This window comes from Cricetulus griseus, chromosome 2 (assembly GCF_003668045.3).
Source record: "Cricetulus griseus strain 17A/GY chromosome 2, alternate assembly CriGri-PICRH-1.0, whole genome shotgun sequence".
Lineage (NCBI taxonomy): Eukaryota > Metazoa > Chordata > Mammalia > Rodentia > Cricetidae > Cricetulus > Cricetulus griseus.
The window spans coordinates 20,945,212-20,959,604 of record NC_048595.1 but is presented as its reverse complement, the minus strand read 5'-3'; the positions used below and the strand labels follow the sequence as shown (position 1 = coordinate 20,959,604).

At 49.2% G+C, this 14,393-nt stretch overlaps 1 protein-coding gene, 1 long non-coding RNA gene and 4 other non-coding genes across 6 annotated transcripts; 5 read left to right on the top strand and 1 right to left on the bottom strand.

Annotated features, from left to right (window-relative positions):
- Nucleotides 1-6,587: 6,587 nt before the first annotated feature.
- Nucleotides 6,588-7,963, bottom strand: Rab42 (RAB42, member RAS oncogene family). The gene is made up of 2 exons (XM_027399501.2): nucleotides 7,702-7,963; nucleotides 6,588-7,102 (listed from the first exon to the last, which is right to left on the bottom strand). The coding sequence occupies exons 1-2, from the start codon at nucleotides 7,926-7,928 to the stop codon at nucleotides 6,679-6,681; spliced, it is 651 nt and encodes a 216-aa protein (XP_027255302.1). The 5' UTR covers nucleotides 7,929-7,963; the 3' UTR covers nucleotides 6,588-6,678.
- A 3,643-nt stretch (nucleotides 7,964-11,606) lies between these two features.
- Nucleotides 11,607-14,009, top strand: LOC103161784. Its single transcript, XR_003482049.2, has 5 exons — nucleotides 11,607-11,832; nucleotides 12,841-12,923; nucleotides 13,177-13,246; nucleotides 13,510-13,559; nucleotides 13,808-14,009. It is a non-coding gene; the product is annotated as an uncharacterized LOC103161784 (long non-coding RNA).
- Nucleotides 12,435-12,568, top strand: LOC113833915. Its single transcript, XR_003482104.1, has one exon. It is a non-coding gene; the product is annotated as a small nucleolar RNA SNORA16B/SNORA16A family (small nucleolar RNA).
- Nucleotides 12,965-13,094, top strand: LOC113833916. Its single transcript, XR_003482105.1, has one exon. It is a non-coding gene; the product is annotated as a small nucleolar RNA SNORA44 (small nucleolar RNA).
- Nucleotides 13,273-13,401, top strand: LOC113833918. Its single transcript, XR_003482107.1, has one exon. It is a non-coding gene; the product is annotated as a small nucleolar RNA SNORA61 (small nucleolar RNA).
- Nucleotides 13,664-13,737, top strand: LOC113833927. The gene has a single exon (XR_003482114.1). It is a non-coding gene; the product is annotated as a small nucleolar RNA SNORD99 (small nucleolar RNA).
- Nucleotides 14,010-14,393: the final 384 nt, after the last annotated feature.

Genomic DNA, 14,393 nt, shown 5'->3' with positions numbered 1-14,393 from the left:
GGTTAAGAGCACTGGCCGCTCTTCCAGAGGTCCTGAGTTCAATTCCCAGCAACCACATGGTGGCTCAGAACCATCTGTAATGAGATCTGGTGCCCTCTTCTGCCATGCAGGCATACATGCAGGCAGAACACGGTATACATAATAACTAAATAAATAAATCTTCAAAATAAAGTTTAAATTCTTAAAAAAAAAAAAGAAACTTCAAAACAAAACGAAACTGTATTCATATGGATCTTTGCCTGAATGTTTGTGCACCATGGGCATGCAGTGTCCATGGAAGACAGAAGAGGACCTCAGATCCCCTGGAACTAGAGTTAGAGATGTCTGTGAGGTACTGTATGGGTGCTGGGAATTCAATTTGAGTCCTCTGGGAAAACATGTTGTTTCTTCGGCCCTAGATAAATAATTTTGGATTTGCTATGCAGCCCTGGCTGTCCTGGAACTAACTATGGAGACCAGGCTCTGCCTCCCAAGTGCTGGGATTAAAGGCATGCATCAAGATGCTTAGCCTAAATAAATATATTTTAAAAGGTATTTGAAATATCTTACCAAAAATATTTGATGAAGAATCGCCATTACAGAAAACTTCTGTGGGGCCGGCTGCTTGTTCAGAGCTGCTAATGGCAAGTTATTTGCAGATGAACCAAGATGAGCAATTTGGTCTAGGACATTTTGTTTGAGATTTCTTACTAGATTTTTGTTGCTTTATTTTAATTTATTATTTATTTGTTTATTTGCAGTGATAGAAATCAAACTCAGAGCTTCCTGCTTCAGCCTACTGAGCAGCTAAGATTATAGATGTAATCTTTTTTGATTGTGGTGCTGGATAAAACTTTGACCCCCCTCCCAGCCCCCATACATAAACACACACAGCCCCCAAAAATAAACTCAAGAGAGATTCTGATATTCAAGGTTGGTATGTAGGTGGGCTGGAGACATGGCTCAGAGCACTGGCTGCTTTTCCAGAGGTCCTGAGTTCAATTCTCAGCAACCGCATGGTGACTTACAACCATCTCTAATGAGATCTGGTACCCCTTCTGGCATGCAGGCAAAACACTGTATACATAATAAATACATCCTTAAAAAAAAGAAACGCAGCCAGGCGTTAGTGGCACACACCTTTAATCCCAGTGCTGGGGAGGCAGAGGCAGGTGAATCTCTGAATTCCAGGCCAGCCTGGTCTACAGAGTGAGTGCCAGGACAGGTTCCAAAGCAATACAGAGAAACCCTGTCTAGAAAAAGAAAGAAAGAAAGAAAGGAAGGAAGGAAGGAAGGAAGGAAGGAAGGAAGGAAGGAAGGAAGGAAAGATTGGTATACAGGGACCGGAAGAAAGAAAGAAAGAAAGAAAGAAAGAAAGAAAGAAAGAAAGAAAGAAAGAAAGAAAGAAAGAAGGAAAGATTGGTATACAGGGACCGGAAAGATGGCCAGAGGATCCTGGTTTGCTTCCCAGCTCCCACACATGACAGCTCACACCTCTGTAACTCCAGTCTGATGCCCTCTTCTGGCCTCCTTGGCACTGCATGTACACGGTACACAGACATACAAGCAGACATTCACACATACACAGAAATAAATGAAGGGGCATAGTGTGAACCCACTTAATCCCAGTGCTCAGGAGGCAGAGGCAGGCGGATCTCTGTGAGCTGAAGAAGAGCCTGTATGCTGGCCGTGGTGGCACGTGGGAGACAGAGGCAAGCAGATCTTTGTGAGTTTGAGGCCAGACTGGTCTATAGAGTGAGTTCCAGGACATCCAGAGCTACACAGAGAAACCCTGTCTTGAAAAAACAAAAACAAAAAAACAACAGCCTGGTCTACATAGTAAGCTCAATGAGACCCTGTCTCAAAATAAATAAACAAAAAGCTGGGTATGGCCGGGCTTTGGTGACGCACACCTTTAATCCCAGCACTCGGGAGGAAAGAGGGAGGCAGAGGCAGGCGGATCTCTGAGTTGGAGGCCAGCCTGGTCTCCAGAGTGAGTGCCAGGATAGGCTCCAAAGCTACATAGAGAAACCCTGTGTGGGGAAAACAAAACAAAAACTGGAGAGGTAGGGTAGAGATAGTCAGTTCTCGGTGAGTTAGAGGCCAGACAGTCTGCATAGTGAGTTCCAGGACAGCCAGGGCTGTTACATAAAGAAACCCTGTCCTAAATAATAATATTTTAAAAGACTGGCATATTGGTTAGGAGTAGTGGCACATGCCTAGGAGGCAGAGGCCAGTAGATCAGCCTGGTCTACATAGTAAGTTCCAGGCTATCCAGTGGAATATAGAGAGACCCTGTCTCAAAAAACCAAAAAGGACAAAACAAAACAAAGATTGACATGTGAAGCAGAAGTCTGTGATCCACTGCCCAGACAGAGGCCAGTGAAGTTTTAGGCAAAGGCTGGCATGCCTGTCACGCATTGCCTAGGGTTCTGGGGTGTGTGCTGGAGTTGGAAACAGACAGAAAAGGGCTAGTTGGGATGTTGCCAGTAGTTGTTTGGAATAAATATAAAGGAGAAACCTTGAAGGAGTCTTCTGAGGAGAAATTCACTAAAAGCAGTGTGTGTGTGTGTGTGTGTGTGTGTGTGTGTGTGTGTGTGTGTGTGTGTAGCTGACTGTAACAACAGCGTAAGTGCTGAAGACGGAAGGACCACCTAGGACTAGGAAGCCATCATGAAGAGGCTCCCCATATCTGTATGGGGTGGACCAGGAAAAGGAGGGGAAAACTAAAATTAAGGTTTTAGTGGAGTTAGGAAAGACAAGGCCTCAATAGCTATGTACAGTGGCATGTGTCTGTAATTTCAGCACTGAGGAGACAAAGGCAGGAGAACTGCCGTGAGTTCTGTTCCAGGCCTACTTAGTGAGCTCCTGTCTCAAAAAACAAACACCTGGAATTGTAGCTCAGTTGCTAGAGTGCTTGCCCAGCATGCACCGGGCCCTGGGTTTGACTAGGTAGGTTGGTGCATGCCTGTGATCCCAGCAGTTGGGAGCCTGTGGTGGAAGCATTGGGAGTTAAAGGTCACCTCTACCAGGACTTTTAAGTTTGAAACCAGCCTCAGATACATAAAATCCTGTCCAAGAAGGAGCAGGAGGAAGACAATAAGGACAAGAAGGGAGAGACATGGGAAGATGGTGGAAGGAAGGGAACGAGAATAAGACCACACCCTCTAGGTCTTGGGGAAGAGCACATGCACAAGGACCCTGGAAGCAAAAGCAAAAGACTCTTTTGAGGTGGGTGCAGGATCACAGGGAAGACCTGAAGCCCTCCAGAGGGGACACAGCCCACATGGTAGAGGGAGGGGAGGCTGCATGTTGCGGGCTGCATCTTCATCACACAGGCTCGCACCCGCTGGAGCCACGGAGTCTCGGATTTCCTCACATCTGTGCAGTTCCAGGGCTGGGCAGAGCCTTGGTGGATGAGGCAGAACACACCCGGGGGCTGGCTGCAGGAATGTGGGATGGGCCTGGGTTCTCCAATTCAACCATGTCAGTTTCCCTGACTGGTCATGGCAGATAGAGTCCGTCTATAAAGTAGTCAGGACTCCTAGACTTGGAGAGGTTACTGTGATATTACAGATAAGTCCCTCAGCCACAGAAGGTCCATAGGTGTGAGGCCACCTGTGAGAAGAGGTCACACCATGTCAGTCTCACAACAGCCCTGAAGGCCAAAACTTGGTATTCCCATTCGGCAGCTGGAGAGAGAGAGAGAGAGAGAGAGAGAGAGAGAGAGAGAGAGAGAGAGAGAGAGAGAGAGAGAGAGAGAATTGTGCTAGGTAACCCTGTCTGGCTGGGAACTGTGGTCTCACATTGGCAGTGATTCTTTTGCTGGCATCAGAGGCACCAGCCCAGACTCAGACATTATCTTACAGCATTTTCAGCCTTGGGACTGGTGGAAGCTGGAGGCTGATAAGCTTCCATTCTGATACATTCTGAAAAGAATGGCAGGTCACTTGGTCAAGGTGGCACAAGCTAAGGCCGCCTGGGCTACACAGTGAGTGTCACTTTAATTCCTGCAGTCCAGAGGCAGCTGAAAGAAAACCATAGAGAGTTAGGGACTAACCTGGTTTACATAGCACTTTCCAGGCCGGCCATAAATCTTGCCTAAAACAAGCCAAAACCAAAAGAAAACAGAAAAAAGTAAGCCCAAAACAGACAAACACAAAGAAAACAAAACAAAAGTGGGGGTTGTTGCTGGCCCCAAGTGCTCATACCCTGCTCGTGCCTGCTGGCACAATTACATCCATGGAGATGCCTCTGCAACTCTGACCGGCACTCAGCATCAGAGCCAGCTCTGCTAGGAATCCTCCACAATCGCCCTTGGCCATTCTGGCCTACGGGTCCCCTTGCAAGTCTGAGTCTCTATTTTTCTTGTTTTTGAGACAGGGCTTCTCTGTGTAGCTCTGGCTGTTCTGGAACTCAATTGTATACCAGGCTGGCCTCGAACTCACAGAGATCCTCCTGCTTCTGCCTCCCAAGTGCTGGGATTAAAGGCATTTGCTACCATGCACAATTAGGCCTCAAACTTTCAAACTCAATATGTAATTGAGGATGACTTTGAACTTTTGCCCCTTCTGTCTCTGCCTGTGTGATTTGGTATGTATATATAAAGACATGTGCTACAGTGCCTAGTATTATAAAGCAAGGTTTTTGTTTGTTTTTGCTTTTTTTTTTTTTTTTTTTGGTTTTGTGAGACAGGGTTTCTCTGTGGCTTTGGAGGCTGTCCTGGAACTAGCTCTTGTAGACCAAACTGGTCTCGAACTCACAGAGTTCTGCCTCTGCCTCCTGAGTGCTGGGACTAAAGGCATGTGCCACCACTGCCCTGCTGGTTTTTGTTTTCTTTTGTTTTAACTTAGGTTTATTTATTTATTTATTTAGTTAGTTAGTTAGTTTTTTGAGACAGGGTTTCTCTGTATTGCTTTGGAGCCTATCCTGGCACTCGCTCTGGAGACCAGGCTGGCCTTGTACTCACAGAGATCCGCCTGCCTCTGCCTCCCAAGTGCTGGGATTAAAGGCATGCACTACCATCGCCCGGCTAGGTTTATTTACTTTTATGTGTATTTTTTTTAACATGAAGTGTAGCTCACTCCTTTTTTAAAAAAAAATAATTTTTTTCCAGGCAGTAGTGGTGCATGTGTTTAGCCCCAGCAATTGGGAGGCAGAGGCAGGCCTAGGACTGGAGTTAGACAGTTGTGAGCTGCCATGTGGGTGCTGGGAATTGAACCTGGTCAACTGGAAGAGCAACCAGTGCTTTCAACCCTGGGCAATCTCTCCAGCCCCCTGTATGAATGTCTTGCCAGCAAGTGTGTATGTGTACCACATTCATATCTATGTCCTTGGAGGCTAGACAAGGATATCAGAATCCCTGGAACTGGAGTGATGGATGGTTGTGACCCACCATGTAGTTGCTGAGAATTGAACTATTACTCTACAATGATAACAAATGCTCTGAATTGAGCCTTCTCTCCAGCCCTGCCCTGCCACCTTTTTTGTGGTTGTTATTGTTTGTTTTGCTTTGGTTTGATAGTATCTCACTGTGTAGCTCAGTTCAAGCTGGCCTGGAACTTACTGTGTAAATCAGGCTGACCTCAAACTCAGAGATCCACCTACCTTTGCCTCCTCAGTACTGAGGTTAAAAGTTTGGGCTTCTATGCCTTGAAGAACACAAGTTCTTTAACACCATCCTCCTAGGCAAGATGTTGGGTGTGGGTGGCCCTAAGGGTGAGCAGGTTCCAGGTAGTGCAGTAAGCCAGAGTCAGTCATCCAAGACCCTGGTGACACTCCATGTTGTCTACCTTGTGTCCGATAAGTCTACAAGCTCATTCATGGCCAACCCCAGAATTCAACTCTAGTCACTGAGCTTGGGGTTGGAACCATGAGACGTGACACATGCTAAGGCCAGACTCCTGCTATTCTAAGGGCTGGGGAAGCACTAAGCCAAGCTTGTGCTGGAATTCCCCCTCACTACCTCAGCAGCCAAGCAGTGGACAGATGCTGGGAAGCTGTCTTCCAGTCCAGGAATTCGGCCAGAAGTGACCATGTTGAAGCCAGGAAAAGAACCCAGAAGCATGAATGATACCAGCTGTCAGTGAGGCAGACTGGGAGAGAGCAAGCCCGTCCCTTACGAAGTCTCAATCTCCCTGTGCAGTGGAATTAAAAAAGAAATTGTAAAACGTTTTTATTCTTACTTTTTGCAATAATCTCATGGAACCCAGGCTGGCCTTGAACCCTCCGAAACTGGGAATGTTCTTGAATTCCTGATCCTGCCTCTGCCTCCCAAGTTTGGGGATTACAAGCGTTTGTGTACTGCCACATCACACCCAGGGAAAAGGAAACTTAGGCTAAATGACATTCAGTTGTATACTTAGATTTCTTTTTCTCTAGAAAGGCATTGTGCTCAGAACTAAAAACCCAGGAGAGATCCTGGCCTAGTGGAAACATTTCTGTAATCTCTATCACTCAAGAGGCTGAGGTTCGAAGCCAACCTGGGCAAGTTAGCAAGATCCATTCTAAAACTATAAATTATAAAAGTGCTGAGTGTGTTTGCAGCTAGCCAAACCCTGTTCAATCCCGACAAAGAAAAGAATGCCAAGAATTAGAAGGCAGGAGCGTGTCAGGAGACAGTTGTCTTTTTGTCATTTGCCCTCCAGTGTCACTGGGGCACCCGAGGCTGGCACCACTTGAACCCATTCTCTCCCAGAGTCAACACTGGCATGGGCCTGAGTCCTGCTTTCTGCTGCTGGGGGATCTGGGACAGGGGGCTCTGTGGAGGAGCCGGACACCTGCCCAGTTCTCTTCCAGCTTGATGTCCCCCTGCTGTAGGGCCTGTTCGATGGCACTGGTGACAGTGTCAAAGGCCAGGTCCACATTGCAGTTACTTTTGGCCGAGGTCTCCATGAAGGCCATGCCCAGCGAGGCAGCCAGCTCCTCTGCCTCCTGGGTGGAGACACATCTGGTGCTCAGGTCGCACTTGTGACCAATCAGTAGGAAGATCACCTTGTCAGGGCCCTGAGAGGATACGACCTCCTGGTGCCAAGCCTGGATGTGTTCAAAGGACTCCCTGTTGGTCACATCAAAGACCAACAGAACGCCCACCAGGTTCCGGTAGAAGGATCGGGTGATGCACCTGCGGGGCAGGGGGAAATTGGGAGAGCTTTATGTCTGTCAGCCTCCCCCCGCCCCCCAGATCCACAGGTTTCCCACCCCATTCCAGCACACTGCATTCAAAGTCTCACAGGGTCTGGGCGGGCCACAAATCCCTGACCTCCGCCTTCACACCTCCTAACTAATTGTGGGGATTACAGGAGGTGTGGGGGGAAAGGGGCCTGTCCCCTCTTCGTGCCTGTTCTGTTTCTGATTCCCACCCATGCCTCCACACTAGTCTTCCTGCCTTCCCATCCCCTTGAGCTGTCTCTGCACCCTGGCATTCATCTCTCTGGGAAGTTCAGTGTTTCAGTGCAAATTCCCCTATGTATGCTGGCATTTCCTGGGTAAGGGCGCGGGGCGGGGGCGGGGGCGGGGTGTGTGGCTCAGTGACAGCACCTGCGGGAGTTGGGGGGCTTGGCCCACCCGGTGGGATTTGTAGGATGAATGGCTGAGTAGGAGCTCCTACCCTGAGTTGTCAGGGTAGGAACCACGGATCCCTGTTTGAGCCCCTGCAGTTGGCACCTGCAGGCGTGGGCGCCCCCAGGTGACTGGCAGCGATCCTCCCCTTTCCCGCCGCACCTGAAGCGCTCGTGACCCGCGGTGTCCCAGAGCTGCAGCTTGATCCGCAGCCCGGGGGGCAGCAGCAGCTCGCGGCTGTAGAACTCCACGCCCACAGTGGGCTCGGGCTCCGGCTCCACCGGCCCCCGAGAGCCCGCCACGTAGCGCTGCAGCAGTGACGTCTTGCCCACCGCGGCGTCCCCGAGCAGAGCGATCCGGAATTGATAGCTGCAGCCTGCCGCCTCCATGGGATCTGGGCTCCCGGCTGTCCTCGGACAGTACGGCCCCGCCCCTCCTGTGGGGCCCTCCTCCGCGTCCTACTGGTCCCTGGTCCTGGCACAGCCTCGAGGAATAGCGGACTGGGGAGCCTGGTTCGGATAGACCCATCCTTGGTAGTCAGGGTGGAAATCATCCCCTCTGTAAAATGGGGACGGTGACAACCTCTGCTTCACAGGATAAAGGAATTAAAATAGCACGGTGGTGCCCGGGTGGTGGTGGCCTTTAATCCCAGCACTCAGGAGGCAGAGGCAGAGGCAGGGGCAGGGGCAGGGGCAGGGGCAGGGGCAGGGGCAGGGCAGGGGCAGGGGCAGGGGCAGGGGTAGGGGCAGGCGGATCTCTGTTGCGAGTTCCAATATAGCCAAGGCTGTTGCAGAGAAAAACCCTGTCTCGACCCCACCCTCCCATAACAAAATAACACTTTGGTGTATGCTTTTTATTTGTTTTTGAGACCGGTTTTCTCTGTGTAGCTCTGGCTGTCCTGGAACTCACTTTGTAAACCAGACTGGCCTCAAACTCACAGAGATTCTCCTGCCTCTGCGTGCCTAAAGGTGTGTGCCATCACCACCTAGCACGTTGGCAGGAGGGCATCTCATCACTATAGGAAGTGCCTGGTTCAGACAATTTCCTTGTCCAGGCTCCCCTTTCCTGGAGTCTCACTAGCCTTCCCTGGGGCCTTCACCAGCTCAAGAGTCAAAGTAAATGAGCAACAGCCGCTATGCCTGGACAGCACGGCCCCGGACACAGCTGCATGTGCTCCAGTAGAGGAGACCAGACACACAAAGTGTAACCCTAGAGCACGGAACTGTCTTGCAGACAAAATCGAGCATGAGGCTAAATGGTTTCTGGGTGGTATCACTTAGATTTGGCTTTAGTGGTCTATTTTAGGGCTTGGGAGACCAAAGTTCAGAGGTGTGACTTGTCTCAGGTCATACAGTGTCACTTGAGGGTCACAGTGCTTCTGTGGTGGGGACTCAACCTTCACAAATCTCTTGATGCCCCAACACAAAAGTCAGAAAACCAGGTCTTGAGTCCCACTTAGATTAAAAGCTCCTGTAAAGTCACATGTCTGCATCTAATTCTGGCTTCCCGAAGCCTAAGGAATCAATGCTGGAGTTGTAACTGGTCCCAGGCAATTGTAGTCTCTTTGTTTGTTCTCTATTCAGTTCCCATCATCCTTCTGAGTCTTACCAGTTTGCTGTGAAAACTGGGGGTGAAGCCTGGCAGTGGCGGTGCACGCCTTTAATCCCAGCACTCGGGAGGGAGAGGCAGGCGGATTGGGGTGGTAGGGAAGCCCTCCGTGTTGCAAACCATCATTGGATCAGTTTTCTTTCTCACACGGCCTTATGAGTATGTGGTTATTCTGCCCACTTTTATAGTTGAAGAAACTGATCTTGGAGACGTTACATGACAAGCTCAAGTCACTCAGGAAGGAAGACGTCAACATCTGGCAAATCTATACAAGCCTAAAGTTTTGTTTCAGTTTGGTTTGTTGAGTCAGGGTTTCTCTGTGTAAGAGCCTTGACTGTCCTGGAACTTGCTTTGAAGATGAAGTTTTGTTTATTATTTCATTTTCTTAACACACAGATCTTTGATCGGGAACAGCCCAGGGTTCTTCTCATTCTTTTTCAAGACAGCGTTTCTCTGTGTAGCCCTAGCTGTCCTGGAACTCACTTTGTAGACCAGGCTGGCCTCAAACATCTGCCTGCCTCTGTGTCCAACGTCCAGTCTCTTTTTCCTTTTCTTATGGTTACTTATTTGTGTGTGTGTGTGTGTGTGTGTGGGCTCATGCACCAGGACACATATGGAGGTCAGAGGACAACTTGAAGGAGTTGGTTCTCTCCTTCTACATTGTAGGCACCCAGGGATTGAACTCAGGTCTTCAGGCTTGGCAGCAAGTGCCATTACCCAATAAGTCATCTTGATGGCCCTCTTCTCACTGATTCTAAACAAAGAAACAAAAAAGCCATTTATATTACACCTCTAAGTAATCCTAGTCAGCATGGCTAGGCAAGTTCCATGAAACAGCTGGAAATGAGGTCTCCCAAAGACAGGCTGTACAGCACCCTGGTCAGCCCTCCTGGTCTGTGTGCAGTGTCAGCATCAGATTCTTTGAACTTCCTTGTTTCAGAGACTCCCGCTAGGGCTGGGGTCATGTGCCTGCCTCTGATTGTACCTGGCACCAGAGTGCACGTCAGCTGACCCATGTCATATATAATGCTGTGTTACCCAAAGGGCTAGCCATTTCCCTTCCCTGTGCCCTGCTTCCTCATCTGCTAAAGCAAATTTCCACGAGGTGGCTCAGACAGAACTGTATACCACAGCAGCTAAGACTCTGCACATTTCCACTGGGGAGATTTGGGCTGTGGTTCAAGGCCACTTACTGGTTATGCAATCACAGACAAGTTTCATCCCTCCAATCATCACTGGGTGATTTTTCCAGTAAGTGTTGTCTATCTTTTAAAATACTTTATTTTTATTATTATTATTAGTGTGTGTTCCTGCCAAGACATCCACACAGAGGCCAGTAGACAACTTTGCGAACAACTTTATGTTGTTGTCCAACATAACTTTATGTGGGTTCTGGCCATTGAACTCAGGTTATAGAGTTGCACTGACATTTCTTTGCCTGCCAAACTCTTTCTGGCCCATTCTTATTTATTTATTTATTTATTTATTTATTTATCCTGTATACAGTGTTCTGTCTGCGTGTAAGCCTGCAGGCCAGAAGAGAGCACCAGATCTCATTACAGATGGTTGTGAGCCACCATGTGGTTAGTTGCTGGGAATTGAACTCAGGACCTCTGGAAGAGCAGCCAGTGCTCTTAACCTCTGAGTCATCTCTCCAGCCCCAATCCTATCTTTTATATTGTAGCACACATACAGCAAGCACAGAGAGGACAGAGGCAACGTTCTTGTTCTTGGAGAGCTCCCATTCTCATGAGGAAGGCAGAGAAAGACATACAGGGGCTGGAGTGGTATCTTAGCTGATAAAGTGCTTGTCACGCAAACTTAAGGACCTGAATTCCATCCCCAGAACTTGTCATCCTAGTACTGGGAGGAGGAAACAGGAAGGTATCTGGGGCACTATCCTACTCTACTTGACGAACTCTGAGCCAGTCAGAGACCCTGTCTTAAAAAACAAGGTAGGCAGCGGTGGTGGCGCACGCCTTTAATCCCAGCACTCGGGAGGCAGAGGCAGGAGGATCTCTGGGAGTTCGAGACCAGCCTGGTCTAGGGAGCGAGTTCCAGGACAGGCTCCAAAGCCACAGAGGAACCCTGTCTCGAAAAACTAAATGAATAAATGAATGAATGAATAAATAGCCTCCCTCATGAAGCCCTCTACCCACTCTGGCAAGCCAGGGCGCTAACTCTTCCCGCCACTCCCTCCAGCATCCCAGGACGCTCGGAGTGGAGAATCCTTTCTAAGATTCGCCGCAGGGACGGCAGCGGGTCTTGGGTGTGAGTCCAGTTTGCTGTGGCTGGGATGGAAGCCTCAATACTCCTCGATCAGGGCCGGCTCAGAAGGGGATCAGGTGGTGCGCGGGGACTACATTTCCCAGAGGGACCGTGCGGCCAGAGGCGGGCGCAGGCGCAGCGGGCGGAGGGCGCAGGCGCGGCCGCGCGAGCGTATATAAGCGTGCTGCAGGCCCCGGCTCGGCCTTTCTGCCTGCACCCGCGTGCTTTTCTCCTTGCAGAGTTGCCGTCTACGTCGTCCCATCCCCTCCACAGCCCCCTGCCCTGAGACCGCACTCTCCGGATGCTTCCCCAAAGGCTGCGGAATGCGCAACCTGCCGCCGTCGGGACGGTGGAGGCCTACACGGTGGCCGTCTGCGCGGAGATAGTCGGCGGCCTGCTTACCGCGCCCTTGCTCGGGTGAGTGACGCGCACCATGGTTTAGAGGTGGGGCATGGGAGCCGCAAGAGCGGGCTGCTTGGGTGCGATGACCTTGTGGGATGTCGCCCACGGAAAAGGCCCTGTGACAGCGACTTGAGGGACTCTCTTGGCCTAATAACTCGCTAAGGGTTCCCGGAATTTTACTCTAGCAGATACAAGGTGTTGGTCTAGTTCTTGGATTTTGGCCCGTGCTACGTGATCCCTAAACTCAACCATAGATTAGGCCTTTTTCGGGAATATGTTTTTTTTACCCCTCACGTGCACCGCCAGCGTTTCTCACTGTAGACCAGGCTGGCCTAGAACGCCTATCGGCCTGGCTCTGCCTCCCGAGCTTGCTCGATTTCTGACTGCACAAGCGGCCATTTTAATATCTATGGCAAGTTAACAGAGAACTTTTGTGACTCTATTAGTCAAGAACCTGTCTCAATGTTTAAGGTTTTTATGTATTGAACTACAGGGGTAGTCGAGTGATTGCTCAGGATTGCTTTATTTTTTTGATGTCTCTAGTAGACAAGCGTTTCGTTTTCTGCTACAAACCAGGTGGTTGGTGGGATTAAGGTCTTGTAATCCCCATCACTGCCTGAGGCCCTTATCGAAGCTACAGCTGCTTCTGCATAGCTGCTGTGGTCAAAAAGGAGGCCCAGAGAAAGTTTTCCTTGACGGTCGTGGTTCAGTTTACTGTAACTGATCTGCAACATTTTGGGAAAAGACAGCTCCACCTTGAGATTTCTTAGATGTATCTAGAGACCTTCATTGACATCATCTTAAATGTGCTATACAGGCCAACAAAATGTCTTTTAATGTGGAGTTAGTAAAACAGGACTTGGGAGTAGTTTGCTGAACATCCGAGTGCAGTTGCAAGTATGTTCACCTGTGGAACGTGTGGGGGAATAGCCATGTCCTGGGCTCACATTCCCTGTAACACGGGCAGTTACTGAGGATCACGTGCAGGGAATGTATGATTCTTGTGTATAATTGTGTTCTTAGCTGTGCCAGATGAAGACTCCATGGAGGTGGTGGTGGTAAGGAGACCAGAAGATGTGGCTACTGCATTGCTAAAGTGGTGCCTGGTGAGTATGGTGATAGTTGAGCTTGCCTGGTGAGAAATATACAGCATGTTCCCAAGGGCTATGGCTGGTTGTGGTCATGGACTCTCCAACTGCATGCCAGAGTAACTGGAGAGACTTTGACAGCCCAGGCCAGCACAGTGCCTGCAGCTGCCACTCGGCTTTCCTATATATATTTTGGGCCTTGGGTGGGACTCTGTACCTGTGGCACTGTTGTGTCCCTGGCTATTCACAAAAATGCTTTTTCCTCCTGCAGGTTACACCCAAGGCTTTTGGAAAAGTCTGAGAAGCCAGCCTGACTGCCTGTGCTCATTGAATTCACTAAGGTAAACTTTCAGTCTGAGACTGCCTGACCCTCCGGTTCCCTTTCCCATCGGATCTTGATGCTGGTCTTGGTGGTCGTAAAGGAGGGAGAGCACATTGAAACTGGCCTTATAGCAATGTCGTCTGGTATAGAGCACTGGGTCAGATTCATACATGCCTGTCTGGGGTCTTGGTAAAATGGGATAGGGAGTTAAGGATGTCTCTGGGCATTTGTAGTGTTGTTGACTAAGCACCTGGATTTCTGAAATGGTTTGTTTATTTTTAGAGCCTTGTCACCAGTGAAGTTCCCAACACTTTTGATCTGCGATTGGTTGTGTAAGTTAAAGTCTGGATTGCGCCCTGCCCCTAAGTAGTACAGCATCTGCTACCCCTGAACCAGTAAGATGTTTGGTGAAGAGGGGTAGACAGGGAGCACAGATACTGGTCCAGGATGAAACCTAATCTGAGTGGACATCTATGGATGAGAAATGCGGATATGGGACTGAGACCAGCTCTTAGGAAAAGCTTGAGGTGGGGATCAAGCCTGAGGCCAGAACTAACACAGAATCACACTTCCTTTGCAGAAAAAGACAAGACCAATGTGGAAGCAAGCCGGAGCTTTTGCTAATACATTTCAACTTTTGGTGCACACCTTTAGTTCAAGTTCAGTCTGTTCTACGGAGCTTATTCTAGGACAGACAACAAAGGAAACTCTCCGAGGACCCTGGGTTGAAAAATGCTTTGATTTGAAATGTAATTGGGTCAATAAAGGTTTTGGGAAATGTCTTTCTACTCTCCAGTGTTTGCATCTAGTGATGTATGACATACCAAGTCAGAGTTTGTCCATTACGAGGCCACTGTGATCAAGGCAAGTTGGTTTGCAGTATGAAAGGGTACCCTAGCAGGCTGAGGGAGCTGTGAAGACCACAGTGAAGTGTAGTCTGAATGATGTGCCTAGGCCTTCCCAACCCAATTCTGGGGTCCCATGCTCTCCTAACCATATTGTGTAAAATAGGATTATATAGGTAGAGGAGATGGAGGTAGGCAGAATGGCCCTGGGCTAGCAGCTTTAAATTTTTAGAAGTCTCAAGTAGCAAGGCAACATCTCAGGCTGTTCCTTGTAAACATGGCATGTAGACTCTCAGTATGCTAAGGCATGGTGGAATGTAT

Excerpts from the sequence above, each read along its gene's own strand:
- Rab42 (XM_027399501.2), bottom strand. The coding sequence starts at position 7,928 with ATGGAGGCGGCAGGCTGCAGCTATCAATTCCGGATCGCTCTGCTCGGG. Across the intron at positions 7,103-7,701 it reads GCGGGTCACGAGCGCTTCAG|GTGCATCACCCGATCCTTCT; the intron begins GTGCGGCGGGAA and ends CCTGCCCCGCAG.